Source organism: Ambystoma mexicanum, chromosome 6q (genome assembly GCF_040938575.1).
Source record: "Ambystoma mexicanum isolate Mex_15411 chromosome 6q, UKY_AmexF1_1, whole genome shotgun sequence".
Taxonomy (NCBI): domain Eukaryota; kingdom Metazoa; phylum Chordata; class Amphibia; order Caudata; family Ambystomatidae; genus Ambystoma; species Ambystoma mexicanum.
The window spans coordinates 777,243,633-777,271,521 of NC_090937.1; the positions used below are offsets into that span (position 1 = coordinate 777,243,633).

A 27,889-nucleotide genomic window follows, 5' to 3' on the forward strand; every position below is an offset into this window, starting at 1 on the left:
TAGAGGTTACTCACATTATGCTGCTCCTCATGGTCTTTACAAAAGGCTAGATTATATCTTCACTGGGGCAGAGACAATAGGGGAGTTCACGTCAGCATACTATAAAGCTAAAGTATTGTCAGATTATGCGCCAGTGCTAGTCACATGGCAGGCAACCCCCCCCCCCAAAAGCCTGCATCCTGAGGCTCAGAGGGGAATCACTTGAAGACAGAGCGTTTCGGAACACCTTCGAGAGGGTATTAATGAGTACTTCAAATACAATACAGGCAGTATAACGTCGGCCAGAGTGCTATGAGAGGCCTTTAAGGTTGTGATAAGAGGACTAGCAGTCGCCAGGTCAAGAGGACTGCAGGCCACTATATTGGATGATCTAGTCAAAGTGGAAGCAGCCCTAGAAAAAAGGGAACAATGAGACGGGGAAGCAGGGCTTCATACCCCAGAATCAAATAAATTGACACACATATGTATCATAGATTGGGCAAGCTAAACTACGGTAAATATATTGAGAGACAAGGACCAGACGGCAGGAGACCTTGAGTGAGACTGTGGGGGATTTATCCCGTGACCTTTCTTGTTGCCATCTTGAATTGAAAATCTAGATATGGAAGATAGTCAAGACTAGCCCCGATTTGAAGAAGACACTTGTGTGTCCAAACACGTGTTATCTGAAAAGGGAAACCTATTAAAAGCATATACTTTTCACTCAAACTACAATGTGGCGCAGTTTCTAAAGTGTGGAGCTTTCTGTTAACATTGAGAGACAGCATGCCAAATGCGACAAACCAGGTAAGATGCTGGCCTGGTTATGCAGGAGTGGCACGCAGCAGGACATGATCAGGGGGTAGAAAGAAGAGACGGCACACTGTGTATAATGCAACCAGAGGTGAATGAGCAATTTCTCGAGTACTATAAAGCCTTGTACATGGACGTATCTGATGTACAGTGCTCGGAAATGGAGAAAGCCTTAACACAGATCGACCTTCCAAGGCTGGACCCTACGGCGGGTGAGCAGTCAGAAGCACCCATTACACTAGATGAACTAGTCAACCTGATCAGGGGGTTGCCGTCAGGTAAGACACCGGGAGAGATGGGTTGTCTGGTAAGTTTTATAAAGAATACATAACAGAGGTCACACCCCCACTAATAGCCATGCTAAACGAGGCATTTAACACAGCAGCCCTTCCGTTATCATGACAGGAATCCGTTATTATTCCCCCACTCAAACCACACAAACCAGATACATACTGTGGCTCGTACAGGCCACTTTCGCTTTTGAAACAGGATGGGAAGATACTCACTGCCCTACTAGCATAGACTTGGACCAATAATAGCCACACTGATACATCCAGACCAGACAGGGTACGTGCCAGACAGGAACATAACGTGGAACCTGCACAGGTTACACAATATAATCAACCATAGCAAAGACAGTGCAAATTACTATGCAGTGGCCTCACTTGATGTGGTCAAAGCCTTTGACTCAGTCAGATGACCATGGCTGGTAGCTACATTGGAACGGTTCGGAATGGGTCCTAATTACGTTAAATGGGTGAAGCTGTTGTATAGCCAGCCAGTAGCCAGAGTAAAGACAGAACGTCAGCTCTCAGAACAGTGGGTCTTACAGAAACGCACTAGGCAGAGATGCCCATGGTCCCCTATGTTGTTTGTCCTGTCCCTGGAACCTCTTGTGGCTTACCTTCGGTGAGACTATAAGGAGGCAGGCATACATATACGTGGTTGTTGGTACCTACTGTCCCTGTACGCAGATGGCATGCTGCTATGTATACAACACCCAGAGACTAATTTACTGTATATCCTCAAAGTACTGGAACAGGCATTACGATCAATTAACAGAAGTCGAGGCTGTTCTCATTAGCAAGATATACCCGCATGACACAGAACTTGCTACCACCGCTTCAGGTGAAATGGGCCATCACCTCATTTAAATATCTCGAGAGGTATACCACAATCAAAAAGCAGAATATGAGCACAACACCCTAAAGGCGGTGAAAAGCATAGAGAAGTCCATGCAGTTCTGGACCAGATTACCCCTTTAATTGATGGGAAGAGCTGCTTTACTGAAAATGGTGGTCCTACCGCGACTCTTTCATTACTTTACAAACATTCCATACAATGTACCTAAACGCTTCTTTAAGAAGCTTGACACGATATATGTAGGGGGTTTCTTCGGCAGAACAAGAGGTGTAGACTAGCTCTGGCTAAATTGCAAAGACTGCATGAACAAGGGGGCATAAGGATACCTAACTTTGCAGTGTACTTTATTGCAATCCAGATGCAGTTTGTGACGAAGGTGGTTGGCAGATGAGCCAACCCAAGATACTCCCATGTTACAACCAGCCTGCCTTCCATTTTTTTTTAAAGAAGCAGTGTTGGTACACGAGTCCAACTGGCAAGAGCTCCCCATGTTGGTTACATTGGGAAAAGTATATGGCATAGGGCCTCCAAATTAATGGGAGCCAGTGTCCTTTACTCCCCCCAAATCCCACTAATGGCACTGAAGGCTAGTGATCAACAATTCCGGATGAAAGTGCGGAAGTACTGAGAACCGGTAGGCCTGGCCACTGTGGGAGACCTGCTCCTAGAAGGGAAACTTAAAGACTTTTGTTTGATTGTTTGATTGTGCAGGAGACGGGTTTACCTGTAGGTCAACACATCACATACATATCCTTACTCAAAGAACTTAAACAGAAGTGACACAGGGAGCAGTAATGGAAACACTATACAACACCTCGGAAGGGGGACACGCCGTGTCGCAGATATATGAGCTCATTATAAACCAGCAAGTGGATATGACAAGTCAGACCCGGCGGTGTTGGGAGGAGGAATTACAAGAACAGTTTCCGCAAGGAGTGTGGGAGCGGGTGATTACATACCACAAAAGGGGGTCTAGGAACACCAAACCGCAGCTACTGCAATAATACGTGACCCATAGACCATATCTAACTCCCGGTAAAATGTTGTGTTTTAACACATACACTGATCAATATTGCCCGAAATGTGAATACAGAAATGCGGACATGGTGCACATGATTTGGGCCTGCCCAGCAATATCACCATTTTGGGGTGAAATTGCACATTTACTGGCCTGAGTGGATATTGTGTCAGTTGTACAGTCGCCCACAGCCTGTTTGTTGGGAGTCTTCCAGTAGCCGAAAAGACTGAGACATGTTAATAAACTGAAAGACTTTGGGTATGTACTAGTGAAACGCAGGATAGCATGGAATGGAAAGCACAGAAATTTGGTGGAGGGACTTGCAGAAATGAACTCTGGCAGAAACTTCAATGGCAAGAGGCGGTCCGACTGGGCCATAGACAGGAAAATACAGACAATTAATCATGGAGAACTATGCCTTATGAGCTGTTTGGTGCCATGGCCACATGACTCCTGATAAAGACACCCAAAGAGACAACTGTATGGGTCTTTATTGATACTTCAGATCGGTTACGCATAGCCTAGCTAAGTCAAGGGGCATTCGACATAGTGCTGTCGTGGCAGGCTGAGGGAGGGGGAGGGGGCAGAACGTTGGAACAGACTTAACAGATACATAAGCATTTGGGTGGAACTGAAGTCTGTATGTTGTAAAAGTTAATACAATTATTTTTTTAAAAAAAATGTCTGGATGCATGTATTATGCAATTTATTTTGAAAGCCTACTTTTCCCCAATGGACCATAACAAGGTAGAGTATATGATTTCTAATTTGGCTGGGAGTGCCCTTGGGTGGGATAATTCTTTGGTGACTACGAACAACCCCCTGCTAAATCTCTACCAGGGTTTCATTGCAAGTCTTTGTGCCAGGTTTAGCCATTAGAAAATTAAAAGTTCTACATAAGAACAGCTCCTAGATGTCAAAAAAGCTAATTTGGACACCCTGTCTTACATTATGCAATTGAAGCAAATGGCAGCAGAAACTGCGTGGCCGGATGTCGCCTTATTGACTATTTTTAGTTGAGGGTTATCCGAAGAATTGAAGGACGAAGTGACAAGAGTTCCTAGACCAGCAAATCTAGTGGAAATTATTACTCTGTTGATGCTTGTTTGTTTGTTTTTTATTTATAAAGCGCACCACACCCTAGGGTATCTGGGCGCATTTACAAGACAGCTTGAAATATACGTGGATACATACATACATCATAATGAGAGGGCAAGGCCGATACATATATACATCATATTGAAATGGCAGATGGATGCATATATACAACTTAGAGAGGGGCAATGGGTAGGTACATCGTGGTGAGCAGGCAAAACAATGAGTCTAGCATAGAGTATAAACCTGCATAGGCTCAAGATAACATACTGGATGAACAGGCAAACAATGAGTACAGCATAGGCTATGAACATACATAGGCTCAAGATAAGGTATAGCCAGTAAGTGCGAAAGGATTAGAGCAGTTGGATAATGTGCTCAGGTACTCTAGTGGTTGGTATCCTTCGTAAGGAGCCATTGTTTAGTATTGGACCTGAAGTTGTGGAAGGTTTGGGCAGTTCGAAGGTTAAGTGGGAGAGTGTTCCAGGCTAGGGCTGCTTGCACGGGGAAGCTGGTGCCTCCGGCTCTTTTAAGGTTGAAGCGTGGGGTAGCAATACAGCAGGAATTGGCAGATATTGTGGGTCTCACCGAGGTTTTCATAATGATTTTGTTAATCAGGTACTACATTGCGGCATTGTTGAGCCATTTGTGCGAGAGGGAGACTAGTTTATAGTAGATTCTGTCCTGGATTGAGAGCCATTTGTGTTGTCTTCTGGTTTCCGAGATGTGATCTCTCCTAGGGATGCTTATACCTGTTCTCAAGGCACTATTTTGTAGGGTTTAAGTTTGTTTGATACTTGCTTATTTGCACCTGCATACAGTACATTGAAGTAGTCAAGGTCAGACAGGAGTAGAGCTCTCGCTAGTGTGATGCAGCTGTCTGTGTGAAGGTATGTTTTGCAGGCATGAATAAGCTTGCAAGTGTAGGCGGTATCTGATGCTATCACGTTCACTTGTTTCTTAAGGTTCAGTGTTGCGTCTAGGTAAAAGCCTAAGGTTTTAATTTCCTTGGCTGTGTTTATTTTTATTTTTTATTTTTTTTACTTTTCTTTATTGGCATGAGGTAAGAACAGGCAAGCAATACGGTGCAATAGCAGATAACGTTGCAAGTACATGAATGTTATTACATACAAGGATTTTCAGGAAAGGACAGACAACAGCTCGCTCATCTCAGCACATTTCAGGGAATAGCAAAATCTATATGTCTGGCGGGGGGGAGGAAAGCAGTTCAATATCATCTTTACTGTTCAGGTAGCTACAAAAATCAGACCATACATTTTTGGGACGAGAGGTCATGGGGAGAGTGTTAATGTAGTCCTCTTCGCACATTTGGGTCCAAGTGAGGGCCTTCAGCCACATCTCGAATGAGGGGGGCGGAGAGGCACTTCAAGCGCTGTAGTATGCATTTTTTGGCCACCATAGTTCCAATGTTCAAGAACCTGGACACCTTCCTCACCCCAGCCCCATTCCATAATCCAAACAGGGCAGCCAATGGGTCAGGGACGATCCGGATCCCAATTATCTCAGAGAGGGCTTCCATGATGGAATTCCAGTACGGACCCAGCGCATCGCAGGATCAAAACATGTGGATGTGGTCTGCCTCCATGGACTTACATCTCGGGCAGGGATGGGCCTGGTTGTGTGCAAATCTCCCCACCCACAGTGGCGTCTATTATAGCTGGTTCAGGAGCTTGTATTGCATACACCTGAGTCTGGCGTTAAGGGAGACCTTGCGTGTATGCAAGCACTTCCTACCCCACATAGCGTCAGTGAGTATCAGGCCCAGTTTGCCACTCCATGCGTCCCATGGTGTCTGAGGTGCTTCATCAAATTTTTCCAGCAATATTTTATACAGGGAGGATGTTATGCCCCCAGCTGAATTGGTTATGAAGTGGATTTCAGGTGAGTCTGGGGGCTCGTCGGGATAGGAGGGCCACATGGCGCGAACCGCTGCCCTCAACCTGAAATACTGCAGTAGCTCCAGCGCCGAGCACGAGTGCCCAGGTCGCCATGTCTGTGGGGTGATGAATTTCCCTTCAGGGTATAGGTCGGACAGTGCCCGATATCCAAGATCGTGCCAGTGTCGTATGAGGAGTTTGTCATGAGTGGGGTTAAGGCCCGGGAACTGCCAGATGGTCAGCCACTTATAGTACGGATGATGGTCTGGATGGGACTGCAATAAACGCTTCCATGCCATCGTCGTGGCAGCCACAGGGTCCGCCGGGGCGTCGGCGTGATAGGTGTGATGAAGGATGAGAGATAGGGTGTTAACCTCTTCACTTGTTAGCTTCTCAAGTTTCACATGGGGGGGAGGGTCTGGGTGTGTATACCAGTGTGTGGCGTGTTCAGCTTGTGCGGCAATCCAGTATCGAGCGAGGTCCGGGGCCGTGAATCCCCCTTTCTCATATGGAAGAGCCATGTGTTGCCACTTCTTGCGGACCGCGCCGGTGTGCCATAGAAATTGGGCGCATGCAGAGTGTAGGTTCTTGAAGTATTGTTTCCCAGGCCATATCGGACGTTCACGAAAATATAAAGAAGCTTAGGGACTATTATCATTTTGATTAGGGCCAGCCTGCCCGATAGCGAGAGTGGGAGGTTGTGCCAATTCGACATCCGGGACTCCACCAACTGCGCCGTGGCCGTGTAGTTGTCAGCAAATAGTGAAGATCTAGCAAGGGATACCTGGACCCCAAGATATCTGATACCGCCTGGGGACCAGCAGAGAGGGAACTCACATGTTGGTTGGGGGGTTGCCGCGGTGAGCAGAAATATTTCAGATTTAGTGTAGTTTATAACAAAGCCCGAGAATGTACCAATTTTGGTTATGTCACGAATAATCGGGTCTAGATGGACGGACGGGTCTCTGACATAAAGAAGCACATCATCGGCGTACAGTGAAATTATCTCCGGTGTGTCCCGCAGACGTATACCCTTTCGGGAATGCCTGTTTCTAACATCTTCAGCCATGGGCTCAATGGCCAACGCAAACAGTATTGGGGCGAACGGGCAGCCCTGGTGAGTGCCCCTATGGAGCGAGAAGGGGGATGACACCTGGGAGTTGATTAGGACTCTAGCCACCGGGTTTCAATACAGAAGTTTAATATATGATATCATACAAGGGCCAATTCCCATTTTGTGCAGCAGAGCCCACATATATTGCCCAGACACCATGTCAAATGCCTTCTGAGCATCGATGGTGACTGCGACAGCACTGGCATTGGGATCAATTCTAGACATAACATTGAACAGCAGGCGATGTTGAGGGCCGTTGATCGACCGGGGACGAAGCCGCTCTGATCTGGATGCACTAAGTGAGTCATTATGGGGAGGAATCTACTTGCGATTATCTTGGGAAAGATTTTTGTGTCAGTATTAATTAGAGATAGAGGTCTGTATGACCTGCATTCATCCGGCGGCTTGCCTGGTTTAGGGAGCATGGTTATGAGGGTCTCACGCATGGACTGGGCCAAGGTGGCCAGACTAAGCGACTCATTCCAGACCTCAAGGAGTCTGGGTGCGAGGATGGCGACGTGCTCTCGATAAAACTCTGAGGTGAGCCCGTCTGGGCCAGGGGCCTTGCCCTTCGGGAGACCCAAGATAGCTGGTGATCTCGTCAAGGGTGATCGGTGTATCCAGCTGCTCTCTGGTGGCTTGGGAAAGAAGGGTCATGGGGATTTGATCCAGAAGGAGGTTTGTATCATGTATGCTGTGCTTCTGCTGAGGAGCATACAGGGCAGCGTAGAATTCAGTGAATGTCTCGAGGATGAGTTGGTCCGACCAGTGCTGGATGCCCCTTGCATCCCTGATGCAGTCTATGCGGGTTCTACCCCCTCCGCGCGAACCAACCTGGATAGAGTTTTCCCTGGTCTGTATCCCTCGCCGTAAGTCCGTGCCGCCAGGTGGCGGGCGTAGTGTTGTTCCTTCCTCTGGGCATGGGCTTCGAAGACTTCCAGTTCAGATCTCATCTGTGCTGGTATGGTCGGGGAAGGTTCAGTGGTGTACTCCCTCTCAAATTCTTTAAGCTTTGTTTCAGAGCACTGTAGACAATTTTTTATGTCTTTGAGGACCCCGACCTCCCTGGAGATGCACATCCCTCTGATGAGACATTGAACGCCTCCCACCGGTTCCCGTCAGACGTATCGTGTCCTTTGTTGCAGTCAAAAAAAGTATTTATGTCAGCTAGGATTTCAGCTTTAAAGACAATGGCCCTCATTACGATACTGGCGCTAAACCATGGCGCCATTAGCACCATGGTTGGTGCCGGTATCGTAACGAGTCCGCCAATGTTCAATGGGGAATTACCACCTCATTCCAAGGTTGGCGGGGTGGTAATTCCCCATTGAACATTGGCCCTTCCCTATTCCCATTTTTGCCCCATAGGGCTCAATGGGACTGGGGAAGGCGCTAAGTACGGTACTGCAAATTGCGGTACCGTACTTAGCACCAAGGTCCCTTTGCGGGTCCCTACTTTAACGGCTGGTCTAGACCAGCTGTTCAGGTCTGGTCCCGCAAAGGGACCTCGTTGTAAGGCGCTAAGTGTTTAACGGCGCCGCAGCCTTTAACAGCGCTGTTAAACACTTAGCGCCAGGGTCCTAATGAGGGCCAATATCCCTCAGTGCCTCCGACTTGAAGTGCCAAGCAGGGCGGGAAGGCAGGTCATGTCCCAGTTTGATCGGTAGCTTTACCGGGGAGTGATCTGAAAGTGTGCGCGGTAGTATCTGTGTGTCTATGACCTTGCCCACCAACCCGCTCGATGTGAGGAAAAGATCTATTCTCGACAGGCTATCATGTACTGACGAGTAAAAGGTATAGTCTCTCGTGCATGGGTGGAGAGCTCGCCACACATCCCTGAGGCCCAGTGTGGCCGCGTGTGTATGTAAACGGTTGGTCGCATGCGATGTAGCCCTGCGGGCCGTGCCAGATCTGTCCAGCTCGTTGTCCAGGATCAAGTTCATGTCCCCTCTCCATATAATTGGAACTCCAATGTATCTCGTGAGTATGGTGGTCACCTCATCAAAAAAAATCTGGGGCGTCAAAGTTTGGGGCGTATGTGTTCACAAGGAGGCATTCCACGTTGGCTAGTAGGCAGTGATGGATTTGTGGACCAAGGTGAGCACTCCCCTGGACTGAGTTGAATATTTTGTGTAGTACCTGTTAGGGCCCCAGGTGAGAGCCAGGCATGCTGCTAGGCTCCCCAGGGTGTGTGTTTCTTGAAGGAGAAGTATTGTTATTCCATGCCTCTGGGCATATGTGGTTATCCTGTGGGCTTTTGTAAAATTACTTAACCCCCGGACGTTCCAAGTCATAAAATTAACAGCCATGGTGCAGTATTATGAAACATCCCTTCAGTGATATTCGTTACCATTCAGTACCATGCGCGCAGCCACAGTGATGTTGCGCCGCCTTGTAGCCATAGCCCCCGCTCTCATGCTGTTTTCACTCAATCTTCCCTGAACTTTACCACCCCCCTCCCTCATTGCCCACCCCCAACCAGCAGTGTAGTATTCCCCACCCAGAACACAGGTGTCAGAGTGCCGTGCCCAACTTGGCAACACCAGCCCACTTGCCCAACATGGGCATAACCGAGGACAAACCATCAAAACAGGCATTGCAATTGCAGCGGGGGTCGCCACTGCTGTGTACCCAATATAGCAGATAGTACGGTGCAACAGGCACCCCTAATTCATCTGCAGCATTTCTGTGCGCAGTGTTACAAAAGAGGCATTGTGTAGGATGGTAGCAGACAAAAAGAAATAAGGATGCCTTTAGTTGTAGCATGTCTAATTGTTATGATTCTGTAGGAGGGGGGACTAAGGGCCGAGGAGCACAGTCCATCCGCGTGGCGGCGACAATCAAAAAAGAAGTGAAGCCCGCTGGAGGCAAGGGCAAATAGGGGATGTCGCCATTTCGATAAAGGTGGCATGTCATATTGTAGCGTAGGAGGAAGGAGGAGCTCACGCCAGTGGCTGTGAATGTGCCCAGGAGTCCCCCCCCCCCTTAATCGGAAGTAGAAGCCAGCTCAGTCATTGTTCATTGGGTCATCTGCAGGATCCCTCAGTGGGATCTGTGGTTCAATACATTTCACTGCTTCGTCCGGAACCGTGAAGAAGTACAGTTTGTTGTGGTGGGTGAATTTCAAGCGTGCTGGGAATAGCATTGCATATTCGATTTTCCTTTCCCTAAGCATTTTCTTCACACCATTAAATTGTCTGCGCTCCGCTTGAACCCCAACGGAGAAGTCTGGGAAGATTCTGATGATTTGCGAATCCATCCTCACTTCGCCCCTCTCACATGCAAGGCGTAGTATGTGGTCTCTGTCCCTGTAGCTGAAAATCTTAGCTATTATTGACCTGGGGAAGTCGCCTGGTTTGGGGCGGGGAGCTAGCGAGCGATGTGCTCGCTCAACTGTGAAGAATGGCGAAAGTGGAGGGTCTTGAGGAGGTCTTGAGGAGGATCTCCACCGCCAGTTCCAGGTGGCCCTTGAGTGCGGACTCTGGGACTCCCACGATGCGGATATTTTTCCTGCGTGATCTAGACTCCAAGTCGTCGCACTTGGCGTTGACATGCTTCATATCACGCACCAATTCCGCAACCGTGGACTGCAAGGCGAGCACACCATCCTCGTTGGCCCCAATTCTGGTTTCCACCTCGGTTATCCTAGACCCGTGCTGGTCCAACTTAGTTCTCAGTGAGGCCACGTTCGCATTTATATCGTCCAGCTTCTCATGAAAGGAAGCAAAGATTTTTGCCATTGACTCCATCATCACTGTTAGGTCAGGCTGAGGGGGGTCTGACGGTGGCTCCATGTCGTTGTGGTTCAAGGAGGAGCTCCCTGTTACGCTCACCTGGTATCCACGGGGACGCCACCTAGCCAGTTGGTCGCTGGTGCCCTTCTCAGTGATTCCCTGGGGTGGTTCTCGGTGGAAATTCCGCCTGGAAATGAAGACTATGTTTAGGACTGGACGGCCCAGGTAAGTTTCCCCCCACCTCTGTGTGATTTCAGCCCCTCCGGGTTCTCTTCTCACCTTGTTGTCGAAGATGGTGGGCTCTCCGTCCTGCTTTCTGGGTAGGGGCACGTTGTCTTTCATGGGCGTGTGCAGTCCAGTTACTTCACTGATAGCGGCCCAAGTAATGTCTTTCAGGTAGGTCTTATTGCGTTTTTTTTGGTGTTATTCTTTTATGCCTTTTCTCTGTTCGATAATGTCTCTTTTTATCTCCCTTAGGTGCGCGGAGCTTCCGCTTGGCGAACTGGGTAGGCTGGTCCTCGCTGGTAAATGATGGCACACAATAAGCGCTATGATGCGGTAAGTTGGCGCTTTGTGCAGCGCTGCAATGTCTTGTCTTTGCTGAACTGTGTTTTCTCTTTTTTGTAGGTTGTGGTGTGCTCCCAACGCGGGTGGAGTTCCGGAGATATGCCGGTCGAAAAGCAACCAGCCAGGTAAGTCTTTAAGCAATTTGTGGTTGGAATGTCTCTACTCCCTCCTTTCATGTTGTCTTTCTTCCTTTCTCAGGTCCTTCAATCCGGGCGGCGAACTGTTCCAACTGAGCTGCCCAGGAGCTGCGAGCAGTGAAGGATGGATAGTGTAGGTAGGATTCTGCTGCTAACCATGTTCTTTGTCTTTCTGCAGGTCCGGATTTTGTCAGGCTCGTGAGAAAGCTGGACACGGTGAACGTCACGTTGCTAGTAGCAAAGTAACGCAAAGCGTGTTGTCTTGTTCGGGTGTGGTTTAAATAGCCTCTGCAAAGTAGTCCAGGTAAAGTAGTCCCTAGGCCACCACACCCAAAACACTATACCGCATACCTTGGTTCTTAGGAATCAAGCTATGTGGATGCCTCCATGTTGGCTGAAAGCCTAAATAAAGTTGTTCCTTGAGCAGATGTCTTTCAGTGGGTATGAGCCTGGCGCCAAAGGCGCCAGGACTGGCCCCAAGAGGGCCTGAAAGGTGGATGCCCGGCCTTATTTGCAATCCGAGTCCTGACTCCACCTGGCCAATGGGCCTGCCAGTGGGAGTCAGGGCTGAGGGTCGTAACACTCCCCTGCTCAGATCTGGGCGTTGACTTGGTGAACTTGTTCATAGCTCCAACCTTGTTGGCGCCGCGTGATCTGTTCGACATCCTGTGGGTGGGTAATGGTGTACACTGGAGAGGGCAGATATCGCCTGTGAAGTTCTTGCGGCCGCTGTCGCACCCAGGACATGCGCCGGGGAGCTGGAATGTAGAGGCAGGCAGGTTGCGATGTGGCGGTAGAAGCGGGTGCAGGCTATTTTGTCAGAGTACTGGTGCTCTGGGTAATAATATCGAGCAATGGGGCCCAGGGAAGGTCAGCTCGGGTTGGCCACTGGGCAGGATTTGAGGGGCCGCACACTGATTCCCCAGTCCAATGAGGGGCCTTAGGAGGTGCGCCAGCCACCAGGTGCAACAAGAGAGAGTGCAGAGGCGAGATGGATTCAGCAACTAGGCAGGGGTGGCTCCAGGTGGGGATGTTGAGGATCCAGTGGTGCAGACCAGTACTGGCCTGCATAGCGCTAACCAATCGGCCAGGTAGGAGGGGTCCTCACAGCAGGGAACCAGATGTATGGCCAGGCGATGACACACAGGGCGCCACAGACCTCTGCGGAGGCCGTCAACTGATTTACTCCCCCAGGCTAGGCGGAACCAGCCTGAGAGCGTGAGTATCCTGCCACCTCCAAGCAGTAATTGTTGCAGATGCGGTGGGCAATACTGTCTCTGTGCTGTGTGCGTAATTCGTATGAGGCCTCCCGTGGAGCGCAGACCACGCTTTGGGCGTAAGTGGGGTTGTTAAGGGAGGACGGATCCGTGCCGGCAGGCCACTAAGTGATTGGCAGCAGTCTGGGCCCCAGGCAAGGTACGCACCTAGAGGAGGTGCGGTGCCAGCTGGTAGGGAGGCAAGGATTCATACAGCCAGGCCTCACAGGGTGTGTAGAACTCAGCGGGCAACCGCCCACCCCGGCTCCTCACCTGCAGCGAAGATGGTCCAGGTCTCAACGGCGTATGGGGCAGAGCTGCTGGGAGAGCCGCAGGGTTCCGCTGGAGGTTGCTGGGATGCACAGCAGGTGCACACCCTGAGGCGCTCTGCGGTGCGGGGCCAAGAGGGGACACAAGCCGCCAGCCTCGCGCCGCCGCCCGCACCGGAGTCAGGATACCGCAGCACGGCAAGGCAGCAGATGATGGGCCCTCGGAGCGGGGAGGGCTGCTCAGCACCAGACAACACCGCCTGTGAACAAGCGGGAGGTGGTCGCAGAGCTGCCACAGCACAGACGGGCTCGGGCCCTGCCGCACTCCGCAGGTAGAGGGGGCCGTAGGTGGGCAAGCTCCACAGCGCGGTCCCAATCCGAAGTAGGCGATCCCCACTCCAACCAGCACTCCGCCGCGGCAGGTGAAAAGCGCCACTGGTCAGTCGCACCTCAGTGTTAATGTGCAGCTCGGTGCGGATGGGCGCCAACCAGGCCAAACTCGAGGCATCAGATGAACAGACGAAATATGGCTGTGGGGGTCTGATTTTGCTCAGGAATTAGTGGAGGTATAGCTCAGGACATCCGCCATTCAGGGTGAAGGGCTCTGTTGCAGAATGGGGTTTAGAGCCACTGATGATGTTGGATAACCGATGTCTGGGCACAGAGCTCAAGAGCTAGGCAGCCATTTCCCAGGAGCGCCCCTCCTTGGCTGTTTTGATTGTATTTCCATCTATAGTAAAGGATAGGTATTTTGAGTCAAGTTTATTAATGTCGGCAGGGGCGCCTAGAATAAGAAATTCGGTGTTATCATCATTCAGACATGGACTGTGGGTTGCCATCCATGCCTGAATGACAAGGTAAATTTTGTTGAGTAGGGCAATGTCTTGGTCGTAGTTGCCAGAAAGCGGAATGAGTATCTGGGGGTCATCAGCATAGTTTGTATAGATGACACCCAGATGATCCAATTTATCAAATAGGGGTTTGGTAAAGACATTATACAGGGTTGGGGAGACACGAGAACCTTGCAGCACTCCACATGTAATGGGTGTTGGGTCTGCGGCATCAGAAAGAGAGAAGGCTCTCATCATTCTGTTGCTTAAGAAGGACTTGATCCAGGTTGCGGCCTCTTGTGAAAAGTTGGCTGCTAACGAGAAATGTTCACAGAGTATGTTGTGGTCCACCAAGTCGAAAGTGGCAGAGAGGTCTAGCAGACGGAGTAGTGCGAATTGTCTCTTGTCTTTCAGTTGGTCTATTTGTGTTTTCAAATCAATTAAGGCCGTTTCTGTTCCGTGAAGAGGCCTAAAGCCAGATTGTCTGAGTCCAAGTAGGTTGTGGGTCTCAAGGTAGGTATGGATTTGGATGTAAGCCACTTGTCGATTATTTTAAATAGAAAAGGTACCGTTGTTATGGGCCTGTAGTTTGTGGGGATGGTAGGGTCGAGTGAAGCTTTCTTTAATAGTGGAAGTACCCAGGCATCTTTGAGGTTAGCGGGTACCTGGCAGGTCTTGAAGGAAGCATTGATTAGTTTAGTAATAAATGGGGCAAGGTCTCTGGCTGCATCTTTGATTATTTGTGCTGGGCAGATGTCACCTTGACATCGTGAGGGTTTCAGGGAGGCTATAATTTTTTTCTACCTCAGGTGTGGTGACTTGAAAGAATTTGAATTCTTGGAGAGTCTTTAAGAGTTTCTGGGTTGACCCTATACTGCTGATGTTGAGTCGTTTGGTCGCAATTTTGTTTTGTAGTGTGGCGATTTTGTTGGCCAAGGCATTTTGGATGCCTGTGCACCATTCTTTATTTTTAGGGAGTGAATCGTCAGGGGCTATAGGAGATTCTACTTCCCTGAGGATTCCGAAAACTTCCTTGGTACTGGATCTAGCGTTCTGAATCCTGTCATTATAAGTTTCTTGCTTAGTTTGAAAGATCTCCGCCTTATAGAAGGTGGAGATTTCGGTTACTTTGTCTTTTGTTTTCTTTAGAGGGCAAATTCTTCCAAATGGTTTCCCATTTTATTTTTTCAAGCCTGAGGGCTTTTAAATGTGGGGTAAACCAGGTGTTAAGGGGAGTTTTAGGCTTGCTCTTCCAGAGTTTGAGAGGAATCATGCTGCTCCCATCTTCATCTTGTATCCTGGCTTGCAACATTATGTGTTACTACTGACTTCTGCAATTGTATTCGCTCTCCACTCTTGCTTCTCCACTCTTTTTGACTGCTTACTCTCTTTTCTCTCCTCCTTTCCCATCTCCCTTTTCCTACCTCCCCTTACTTTCTTCGATACACTTACTCTATCAGAATTGTCCCTGGACCTTAAATGATAGCAACCTCGCCTGTTTCCTCCACCCTCCCATTACTGTTTTTTTCCTCCCCATCACCCCTCCAGCACTATCTGAGATGTCGTCAGGCCTAGTATGATAGTCGCTTGTTTTGTTCCTCCCCTCCCTTTCTGCACCCCTCTCCCTCACCTTTTGTTTTTCTCCGACTCTACCAGAAATATCGTCAGGCCTAGTACGGTAGTCACCTGTCTGTTTTAATTTCCTTCCCACTCTCCCCCTCTCTTCCTTATCTATGTCTTAGCTTTTGCACTATCTGAAATGTCGTCAGGCCGAGTACGATAGTTAATTTCACATCCTTACTGTTCATGGCCTGTAAGAATGTGGTTGTATTTTCCCTTGTTCCCTTCCTTGCTTTGAAGCGCTTTGAAACACATTGTGTATATAAATAAACGATCATATCATATTATATCAAGTACGTTGTTGATGATTAAGTCCGCTATGTCGGTCGCATGTGCGACGATGGACCTGGCGTTTATGAGTGCACCTTTTAGTAGGCACTTAGCCTGAGGTTGGGTATGGAGGATCTTGGCCTGGGGCTGTGAGGGAGAGTATTAGTTTGTTTTAGGAGTGGGTTTTTTTAGGTTGAGGCAAGTTAGTGGTAAGGCTTTGTGAGTTTGGAATAGTTGGGTCCGGATGCTTGAAGTAGGATGCTGTAGGTCTTTTCTCATAGTGTGAATTAGTTGAGAATACATCATTAGGGAACCTGTAGCCTAGTCTTTTGTTTCTCAGATCGCCTCGGCATGGTTGATTGGGCGTGGGTTTGGAGGCAAATTGTTTGATCCATTGGCTGGGAGTGAGGTCAAGTAAGTTAGTTTGACTGCCGTGGTAGTTGCTCAGGTATGGTGTTAGTTTGGGTAAGAATAGGGCAGGTTTAATGGTAGGCATATGTGGGGCTTCTTTTAGTGCTGGGAGAAAGCTTGTGGGTTTAATTTCTGAGTTTGGAGGCATGTTCTTTGCAGGCTGAGGGTAATACAGAGGTGCAGTAAGGAGAAGGCACCAGATTAAGAGGGGCAGGTGAGCATCAGAGTGCAGCTTGGTTGCATGCATACTAAGTTTAGAGGGAGTGTGGGATACTGGTTGTTGGCGACACCGTAGTGCACATGCGGGAAGAGGTGGATTAGGGCAGCAGTTGTGTAGCTCTAGACAGGGTAGTTAGCCTAGTTAAGATGGGAGGTTCCCATGTAAGTAGTACAGTATAGTTGTTTGTTGTGGAGCTGGATGAGGTGAATAAGTTATCTCACGGACTAGGAGAGTGCACTAGGTTGAGCAGCAGTTGCAAGGTAGTGCACGTATGGAGGTGTTAGGTGCGGGCATAGGCAAAGATAATTGCAGCACTAATGAGTGCACTGAGACGAATGCAAGCATGGACAGGAGCATTACAGCACAGAAGATATTTATGCCACAATACTCGTAATATATTAATTCAGATATGCTACAGCTCCGAATGCAGGCATCCACAAAAACAGTTACTGGGTTGATAGGTCTAAATCTGCAGTTCTCCTGACAAGTGTACTCAAGTAACATCAGATCGTGGGGATCCGCTTAAGAAGAGAGAGAACACTCCAAATCTTGGAAAGGGCAGAAGCACAACAGTACTGCACCGGGACAGGCTATGGCGTTAGTGCTCGTGAGCTTAGCCGAGGTAAGAAAGCACACAAAGTTACAGGAGGCAATTGCAGGAGATCGTCATGTGGGTGGGAAATGCAAGCCTAATGGTATGGCACTTATAGTACGTAGTATAGCTAGATATGTAGGACGTCTCTGGCATTTATAACGCGCATAGATGCATATACAATCAAAATGTATAGTGTATAAACATGTAAACAATATATAGTGTATAAATGCGAGTATAAACAAAATAATCGGGATGGGGAGATCCAAAACAATGACACAGAAGTGCTAAGTGTGTGGGTTTATTATGTATTCACACAGAACGTGGTGGATAACGAGTCGCTACAGATCAATTAAGCAGTGGTGTAAGAGCAAATAGTATCAAACGAAAGATTAGTTAAGGGTGTGATTCATGTGAATGCTACCGGATAATGCAAAGGTGGCATATGTGCCATGAGAAAGCACTTTACAAGGCACAAATCAAAGCAAGGTGCAGTTGGAATACGGACTTAAGGAATGGCAAACGAAACAAAGAAAGTCCTGTACCACCCGCACATCTTCAGAAATCCCAGGAAGTGTCACTCCAAAGGTATTGACAGAAGAAGAACCGATGCAAGTAGGATCCGCCAGGGGTCCTTAGTCTTTTGATGAACGGAAGCGTGGACGAACTCAAGGCCTTTGTATGTATTGCACCTCAAAAGATCATCATGTCTGAGAATGCCCCATTGCCTCATTGCCCCTCCTAGGTGGGTGGGAAATGCCTCATTGTGATCGTAGAGGGAACCACGATTCGGGATGATAAGACGAGTTCCCAGGTTTTAAACAGCCATATGGGAGACTTTCAATACCGCCATCATTTGTTCCTCCATATCATATCATATGGAGGAACAAATGATGGCGGTATTGAAAGTCTCACTACAATTTCAAAATACCTTGCTAGAAGATATTCCTGCCTTGATTGATTGTGGAACAGCCAGAGTCTTTTTATACAATCAATGGGCTCTCCTAAAAGGAATACCTCACATCTCTCAGGCCTTAATCGTTCCAGTGTAGGGGGTAGATGGAACTCCTTAACTTTCCAACCCATTAATGAACAAACGGAAATACTCACTATGTCAATTTCTTCTTATTCTGATGGGTTAGAGTTTGATTTGATCAAGGCTGCCCACTATCCCATAATTCTAGGACTTCTGCGATTGCGCCTTCATAACCCACACATCACTTGGACTGCTGGATCATTATTTCTTGGCTCAAAGCAGTGTATTGGTAAATGACTCCTCACTAAAGGTTCTGTTGGTGTATTTACTCTTACGACTATAGTCAAAAGGAAGAGTTTGGCTACTTCTGTGGATTTGATACATATACTAACGAACAGGTACCTATAATTCCAAGACACATTTTATGATCAGGAATACAAGGAGCTTCCCCCTCATAGAATGGATTTTATTTATTGGGTATTTATTATGCGCCTATACAGCAAATGGTGTTTCAAGGCACAAATGATGTATTTATTTATTTATTGGGTTATCTTTATCCAAGTGATGATTGTGTCATTAATTTGCACCCAGAGAAACCTGTTCCCTTTGGCAGGATGTACATTTGTTTCTGAACCAGAGAAAGATGTCTTAAAAGAATATGAATGCCCTGCAGGCGCTTCATTATTTTTTATCCCGAATAAAAATACAGAAGAATTAAGACCTTGTATTGACTTCCGGGGACTGAAAAGATCACAGTTCCTGACTAGTATCCCATGCTTTTAATTCCTGACATCCTGGAAGCTGTGAGAGGAGCACAATATTTGATGAAATGAGACCTGAGAGGGGTGCATAATTTAATATGCATAATTAAGGGAGATGAGTGGAAAACTGCCTTCCATACTCCCTTTGGGCATTACGAGTATCGTCTAATGCCATTTGGCCTCTCACATGCCCCTGCGAATTTCCAACGTTTTATGGATCACATGTTATTACATACCGAAATAGTATATCTAGATGATATCCTGGTATTTTCTAAAACCTTACCAGAAAATGAAGGGCATGTAGAGGTGGTCCTACAATGCTTGAAATACAACCATCTGTAAGCAAAATAAGAAAAATGCTCTTTTCACCAGTTGGAAATTGCTTACCTGGAATACATTCTTTCAGCCAAAGGGACTATGATGGACCCCACCAAAGTTGAGGCAATTCTGGAATGGCCAGGCCCTACTTCTGTACTTGAGATCCAGAGCTTTGTAGGTTTCTCAAACGTTTGCCATACATTTATACCTTAGTTTTCCAAGAAATGTTCTTCCTCTCACGTCTCTTTTGAAGAAAGGAAGAAAGTTCATCTGGAATCAAGAAGCTCAAAGGGCCTTTCAATATTAAAAAGAAGCATTTACCTCTGCTCGCATTTGGCACATTCCCGACCAGATTCAACCCTTTATCGTTGAAACCGATGCTTCCAATAGTGCCATTGGAGCCATCTTAAAACAAATTCGGGAGAGCTGGCATTGAACATCTCATAGCCTACTTGTCGAAAACTCTGTCATGTTAAGAGATTAATTATATTGTGCTGGAAAAAAACTCCTTGCCGTAAAAAGAGCATGTAAGGAATGGAAGCACCTTCTTTTAGGATCGCGATTCCCTATCCAAGTCTGGATAGCCCACCTGAATCTCCAGCTTTCGCAACAGTCAGAGACACAAAATGGCCATCATGGGCCTATTTTCTTTCATCGTACGGCATCACTTTTATCCCGGGAAAAGCAAACCTACTGCCTAATGGGCTTTCATGTAAGGAAACCAAGAGGAACGTTCACTTTAAACATGAAAAAAAGGTTCTGCAAGGCATTCTACCGATTTATTTGTAGCTGACTTTCTCCACATTGTTTAAAAGGCATCTAGAAAAGCTCCTCCACATTTACAATCTGAGATTTCCAATGGCAAGACATCTACTGTTACACCAACCTTTAAATTGAGGAAGGAGGTGCTATGCATGTGTCATAATACAGTGGTGGCAGGACACCGGGGTATCTGGGCCACCACATACTTTATCCATAGGCACTTTTGGTGGTCCAATCGAATACAAGATGTTGTGATTATATTTCGGCTTGTACAGTGTGTTTACAGACCAAATGCCCTCATAGTCCTCCTTATGGGCATTTGGTTCAACATACTTTACATTCACAATCCTGGCAACCAATCTCAACCGACTTTATAGTGGACCTACCTTCTTCCTCTGGACATACTTCCATCATTGTGACCATAGACTCCATGACTAAGAAGGCCATTTTCTTTCGATGCACAAAATTCCCTTGGCTGCCCAAATGGCAAAATATTTTCTTCAAACCATTTTTTGCTTACATCCATTACCCACTACCATTATTTCCAATGCAGGTTCTCAATATATCACTCAATATTGTAGTCTACTTTGCAAAATTCTTGGTATCTACCATGCCTTCAGTTCAGGATTCGACCCGCAGACCAATGGTCAAACAGAACGCTTGAACCAAACACCTGACCAATACCTACGTTGTTTCATTTCTGCCTCTCAAGAGAAATTGAGTGACCTGCTTCGATTAGCAGAATTTGCATAATACAACACCTTGCATACCTCCATTGGTGTGAGTCCATTTCAGTGCATGTATGGGCTTAACCAGTCTAGCCTCTCTACTATTAAACCATCATCTAATAAAATACCTTCACTCGACTCCATGATCTCAGACATCAAAGCAGGCCATGTCCAAGGTTTGACCGCTCTTACCCACTCGCGAGCACAGTCTAAGGTTTTCACTGATAAAAAGCACACTAAGGAACCTGTTTTTTGTAAAGAACACTTCTTGGTTGGCTTCTCGGCTTTTAACCAAACATTTAATACCCTCCAAACTCTCTCCACGATATGTTGGTCCTTTTATAGTTGTGTCTGCTGTTGGGTCTGTGGCATCTCATCTTCAATTACCTGTATCATGGTCAAGGATCCATCTAGTCTTTCATGTTTGACAATTAAAACCTCATGTTCAGGATCGATTTCAGAGAAACAAGAACGCTATGCCCCCTCCGGTAGCTACTAACATGGGTCTTGAATATGAAGCTGCAGGGATTTGTGATTCCAGGTATTTCCAAGGTTGTCTACAATATTTCATGGACTGGAATGGTTTTAGACCCTCTGATCGCGCCTGGGAACCAGCCTCCGCTGTGCATGCTCCCATGTGTGTTAACCGTTTCCGTAGAACACATCCTAGTAAATCTTGCCCACTTCCTTTATGAGGGGGGCATACTGGCAGGAAACAAATCCCGACCTGGTCCTTATGGTACAAGTTATGTTATTTTACTTGGCATTTATATAGCGCCTTATGTATCATTGGTATGATCTCAATGCGCTGGTAGGTTGAACCGCAGTTCAGTCAGTGTTAGGGAGAATTCTCTCTTTAGGCTGAATTTCCTAACCTAGTGAGTCCCCCAGCAGCTTTGCTGGATTTCTGGAGTTTGTTTTTTTTCTCCTGCCAAGAGTGAGACTCTTTTTCTCCCACTCTTGGACATGATTTATGGTGTTCCTATGACTGTTAATGTGTTTTATGGACTATGGGGTCCATTACTCCATAGGGTCTCATGTGTTTTTCCTATGTGTGTTACACAGCACCCTCTGTGCAGTAACACAGGGGTGTCATAGTGACACCCCGCCATAGACTCCATACCCTGGGACTGACTACTGTCTCCCAGGGCATGTAAAGTCACAATTGGCTTTACTAGTCCCAAATTATGAACAGAAACCCGTACAAACCATCATATTGTGGACGTACTGGTCGGGGCAATTCGATTGCCCCGGGGTCTGTTAGTCGAGGGGGCACGTCTCCGTCCCCCCTGATCGAGTTTTGACTGGTGGCAGTGGATACTACTTTTTATATTCGACCACGAATATATCCCTATGGGATTTTCCCATTGTTCGAGGCTACCAACTTTAATTATTTAATTCTCATAGCCTCGAACATACCGCCGGTTTATTTATTTAATATTAATTCGCCGATTGGTATTTTTTTGCCAGGACTTGATTCTAAAATGGCGTTTGTGTTCTCTTCTGTGACTCCAACCCATGTCGATGCCCTTTGTTCCACTTTTTGGCGGGCTTCTCCACAGAAGCCTCCAAAAGTGGTGCCACTCTGTCTGGGTACCACAGGGGGTGTGGGAGGGGGTTTAGGCACCCTGGACTGAGTTACCTTGGTAACTCAAGTCGCACTCTTGTGTGATTGGCCCAAGTAGTGAGCCGGCCGGCTCACCACTTAGCATGTTTGATTGACAGCTAGGCTGAGTGAATGGGGGTGTGCTGCATAAAAGCAGGGCTTTGGGGATTGGAACTTCAGAAGTCGCCACAGGAGAATCCGATGAGGGAGAAGCTGAGCCGACCTACCACGACGACACCACCGGTGGAGCCCTGCGGAACCGACTCACCACTTCCCGACGACAGAGAAGATCTCCCGGCTGGAGAGGCTTCTTCCCCTGACTGGTGGGCACAACCAGTTTACCTTCTTTTCTTCGCATCCCAGGATGTCTTGTGGTCGAATTGCCCGTGCCAAGCACCCCGGCAACCGGACAGCCACTTACCACTGGACCGCGAATCAAAGGACCGCTCCTTTTGCCTGAGAACTCCGCGGTTGGTTTCTTCCCTGGCAGTGCAACGGACTCCTGTCTTCCTCCCCGACGAGATCCTCTCTTCCCCTGGACGAAGCACCGACTTGCATCCGCTGCCAGGAACAACTGCCCCCGCCGGAGTATTCTCACCAATTTAAGGTACCGTGTCCACCAGGCCTCCCTTTCTAAAGATTGCTACAAGGTAATAATAATCCCTTAACCTTATGGACTGGGCTGGCCGCCTTGACCTTCTAACTGGTCCCTTTCTTTGGTCCAACTCTTTTTGAACCTTTTCAAGACTTGTGTGCACTGCAACTGTGTGACCTTGGACACATTTCGTTCTGATCCTCTCAAAGTGGGTCCGGCCTACTGCACTCTAACTTCACGGTTTTACTTTGCCTTCCTCTCTTGTTGTGTTCTTGTAAAAGTGTTGGGATCTGTTTCAATTTATACTCTGCTTTACTCTGCCTTTTAAAACGAATTATTAGAGTGCCATCTACGTCAAGCGCTCACCGCTGTCTGAAAATAAGTGGGGCTTTACTTTACTTTAAAGAATTGTCTAGTATTCTTTTAAGTGAGTGCATATCTTTTAGTGACCGTGTTTTTGAATTGCTTACTATTAGTGCCTGTGTGTTTTTCTAGATGTGGTTTTAAATAAATAATTATATCTCTTTTACACCAAGCTCTGGTCAGTGTTTACTTGCTCTACTGTGTTCTTCTGACCTATTGTGAATACTCTGTATACTGCCTAACTCTTCTTGAGGGAAGTCTGACTGCTCAGCCACAGCTACCAAGTGAATCTGTGTGGTACAGACTGCTACCAAGTGGGTTTACTGCCAAACACCTGTAGTCTTAAATCTTTTGCAGTGGTCCCAGAGGGAACTGTACAGGTTTCTGCCTAACAGTAAGTAGAGAGAGTGTGGTATGGTGCGTGGGCGCACCGGATATGTGTTCAGCTGGTGTGGTTGTTGCATGAAAGTTGCTTCTTAGCGGTAGGTGTGGAGCTGAGGAAATCAGTTGGATGTGTTCAGTCTGGAGGGTGGACACCCAGACTGAGTTCTGGCTGCATTAGGCCTGAAGAGACGCTTAAGGAAAAGAACAGCGATTCGTTATCTTACACCTTCTCCAAGATGGCTCTCGATGTTTCCAAAAGTCTACACTGAATACAACTTTCTAGCTTTTCCCAAGATGGCGCTTTTTCAGCGCACTTACGGCCAGCGGTATTTCCACATGGTAATTGTGCCGAAAATCTGCATTTTTCCGGCATGTTTACCCCCAGCTCTGAGCTGGAGGTAAGCATGCCATACTCATGATTGGACGGACCCTTAAATGTGGCGGTAACCACGTTACTACCGCATTTAAGGGCTACCCAACTTATGATGAGGCCCAGAATCCTGACATCCTTTCTACTCTACAATTCACAAAGGATTTTCTTCCTCAAGAGGGTTTACCTTAGTTTACACAACACCCAATTTTTACCCAGGGGTCGGATATTCTTAGGGAGTCCTTCGCAGACATCTCATCCTGAGATGACTGCGTCATCCAGGTAAGTGCTTGCTTAATTTCTTTCATATAGGCAGGGAGCACCCATATAGCAACAGGGAAAGTATTTGCTATACTGTGGTGGTGTTATGTGTCATTAAAATTGAAAGCCGTTTCCTTATCTCTTACTGCCCAATTTTAAGAGCAGTACTTTAAGATGTACTAGGATAATTCAAACCACACAATCACACTGTGAAAACAAGAATGGCATATTTCCTCTGTATGGTAGACACATTTCGTCAATATCGATCTATTGATTGTAGCAAATAAACAAGAGCTAGGGTAATGAACTGTGTGACGCATAAGGCACATTCATGATGACTTGATTTTGATAAATGTTTTCAACATTTTAACAGAAAGACACTTTGAGAGCAGCTGGGATTACTGATTTGGAGAGTAGGAAGCCATTTCCAGACACCATAAATAGCATGCACGCCTACTTGGGGTGAGTAATGGCTCTGTTTATTGAAATCAATTTACTTTGTGAAAACTATGCCTGATGACAAATATGTTCGGTCCACCAAGACTAATAGATACAAATAAAAAGTATTTGTATAGCGGCCTTCTTGTTTCTATTTAAAAACCAATGTTACTTTGTACGTGGCAAAGAACAAGCATTTCAATTTGTGTGTTATTTTTATTTCCACCTCTGCCATTTTTTGTTAGACTCCATCTTGAATATTGTGGAAAGTGAAACAAAATCCACATGTGCAGTCCTTCATAGTTTATAAAGTGGAAGATGGATTTCCCCACCAAAGAACAGTTGGTTCTAGTTGTAGCATGACTGGCAGCCGCACAGAGTGGATGCAAACCTAGAGAGCCCCCGTGCAGCCCCAATTCCTGCATGTAATTGTGAGGTAATACCCTGCAGCCCATCTGGATCCTGAAATCTGTAGTGGGGTACTCCCTGGGCTCTGGTGCTATCCCCTGGAGCCCCATGCTGTACCCAGTGGGTGCCGGAGAGCCTTTGGAGGGGCTCAAGAGCAGGGAGCTAGGCAGAGGCAAGATGGTGGCTGCGGCTTCCTCAAGGCAGTGAGCGGCCTGCGCCCAGCCAAACATCTTCCTTTCATCTCCCAAACATCTTCCTTTCGCTTTATGTTGAGCACTTGCTTTATCAGGTTTGCGAGTTCCCCAGCTCTGGGGTCTCCTTAATGTGCTATTTTCCTCCTTGTTTATCTCACTCTCCATTCTTAACTCGTAACACGTTCAATAACTTCTAGTTAAATGGTCTCTCCACTCTTCTGCACTTATCTTTCTTTGAGTTATCTCATGGGGTTCTTTCTCTCTCCCCCAGGGTCTTTATCTCCACTTTCTTAAAACTTCAGTTATTTTTATTGTTATAAACAGTTCCTTTGTTATCTTGTGATGCTGGTTCTCTATGCCATTATTGCCCCAATGGCCTTCACAGTCGCTGCACTTTATTACAGACTCTCCTGGTGGCCTCCCGCTACTCCAGGCCACCCCAGCACCTGTCTTTGTTGTGGGTGACATCACGCTGCTCGGCACTCACTCAGGCAGGTTAGTCTGCCTTCTTGCTTCCTCTTTTCGGCCTACTCGCTTGTTCCAATCTCGGTGTCTCTGCGTCTTGCCACGTTCTGTGGATGACAGCGGATGGGAGCTTTCCACGCTCCTGGTTGTCTAGGTTTCAGTGTTATCCGGGCACCAGCCCCACCACGACACCTGCGTGGTCTAGCCACCTCGCTGGTTGGTTCCTTGCTCCCTGTTGTGACAGCGGCTTCCCCGCTGTCCACTTTGCCAGGGCTCTGCACCTCCGATTTGTGTCTGCTGCTTCTCAGAGTACTATGGGTCCCGCGCCATACTTTGCTCCGCCTCTCCACTGCTTTGTAGCGTAAGGGCGCTTCCCCTGCGTACCGTTCTCTCTCCTCTCCTCGTCCCATTTTCATACAAACTTTTTCTTAAAGGGGTAGTCACTTTTCGTGCAGACAGCGTGCTTGATTCAACATTGTCTATAGCCAAACAGAAGGACGACACAGTGTTTTGGAGAGGCAGTCCCATATATGCGGATAAAGTGCCCTGCATAGCCTTTGCGAATGGGAGTCCTTTTCTCCTAAGGGGGAGTCCCTCCTAGTGAGGTCCCACTTGCCCAGACGCCTAGGGAGGATCTTCCAGAGCAGGCTCACCTCCCTTGCCTCAAAGGGGGTGACTCCCCCTAATTGCAAAGTGATGAATACTCCTAATTTGTCACAGATGCTATCCTTCAGAAATCAAGGCATGTGGGCCTGCTGATGGTTGGCAATGCCAGGGTGATATTGTTCCCTGACTTTACGAGAGAGGTGCAAAGGCAACAACAATCCTTTGAGGAAATAAAGCATGAACTGTGCAAGAGAGACGTCTAATATATGCTCCTCTTCCTGGCAAAGCTTCTGTCGAAGGGACAATTGTTTTTTTTTGTCAGCACTCCTGGAGATGCGTGGGACCGGTTCGAAAACACAGGAGGATCTGGCACTGTTACTCCACGAAGAGTGGGAAGGGGGAGATCGGTCTTCCCAAACTGGAGGGAAGGGAATCTTGAGTAAAACTGCCATGGCCTTTGAGGTTGGACCGCTTGAGAGAGTAAGGGCAGGGGACGATGGGACTCTAAGGCTCGATCACTCCACTGAAGGAACTTGATATTTCAAGTGTCAGCCTTTCCGTTGTATTCAGGGGTGGCGAAACTCCTCTTTGGATGGATGAGAGCAGGAATGCAGTCTCAGGAGATGAAGGGCTTTCAGGGGGGCGTTATTGGTTGTATGCAGGGGACATCCTGAAGTGGGACAAGTGCCTGATATGGGCGGTGACTCTGATTGGCACACGGAGAGGGGGAGAGGAACTTGGGGCAAGGCAGGAGGACGATGAGAGGAGGGGGGTTCTAACTAAGGGATCAGTAGGAGTCATTGCCACCAAGTCTAGTTAAGTGTTAAGGTTATGCTGTGCCGTTGGCGGCTCTAATGGGGGGGGCGTTGTTTTCTTGGTGTGATTGTTTGTTCTGGAAGGGGAGACTGGTTCATTGGGTAGGGCTATGGGTTCGATTAAGGGATAAGGGGTGGGCAACAGATGCTTCTAGGGGTTGGAAGCATTGTTTGGGGTCTTCACAAGGGGGCACAAAGATTTCTGGTGAGGGGCAGTGATGGGGAGGGGCCCCATGAGTGTTTGGTCATCTTGTCTCAGGAGGCAGAATGGATGCCAGGCACGTGCCGTTGGTGTGTATAGTGTTCTGGAAACATCGAGGCTATTGACTTGAAATGTGGACGGGCTGGGAGATGAGATAGAAATGTGGGTGGTACAGCATTTCCTACAACGCTATAATGCCAATGTGGTTATGATTCAGCAGTCCCAACCCTTAGAGGAACAAATTGTCGTTTTGTAGGAAGGAATTTATATTCTTGGTTGTTCCATGCAGAGTTTGCGAGGGGTTGCAGAAGAGTAGCCATTATGATCAAAAAGATGGTGCCATGGGTTACCAAACACATCACAATTGATTCCGATGAGCAGTGCATATGTGTAGTGGGTAAAATGCGACAGGAATTGGTCTCCTTAGTAAATTACTATGCTCCTTCTCTCCCCCGTTAAGGATGCCTTGATGGGCGATTGAGGGACGTGATCCTTGAGCATGAATCAGATACAATCCTGATTGGTGGGGGATTGCAATGATACCATGCACACAGACAAAGACAGGAGGACCAAGGATGTAGCCAGGGCCACAAGTGCGGCCAAACTTCACTAATGGGTGGCATCATTGGGTCTGCTAGACGTCTGGAGGGCACAGCAACCTACAGGGAGCT

The 27,889-nt window shown here is 47.5% G+C and overlaps 1 protein-coding gene across 1 annotated transcript in view; it reads left to right on the plus strand.

Annotated features, from left to right (window-relative positions):
- LOC138516300 (uncharacterized) overlaps positions 1–27,889 on the plus strand; it is a 1,253,275-nt gene that overhangs the window by 106,989 nt on the left and 1,118,397 nt on the right. The window contains exon 5 of the mRNA XM_069631312.1: positions 24,464–24,552. Within this exon, the coding sequence (XP_069487413.1) occupies positions 24,464–24,552 (89 nt within the window). The remainder of the gene's footprint in view (positions 1–24,463; positions 24,553–27,889) is intronic.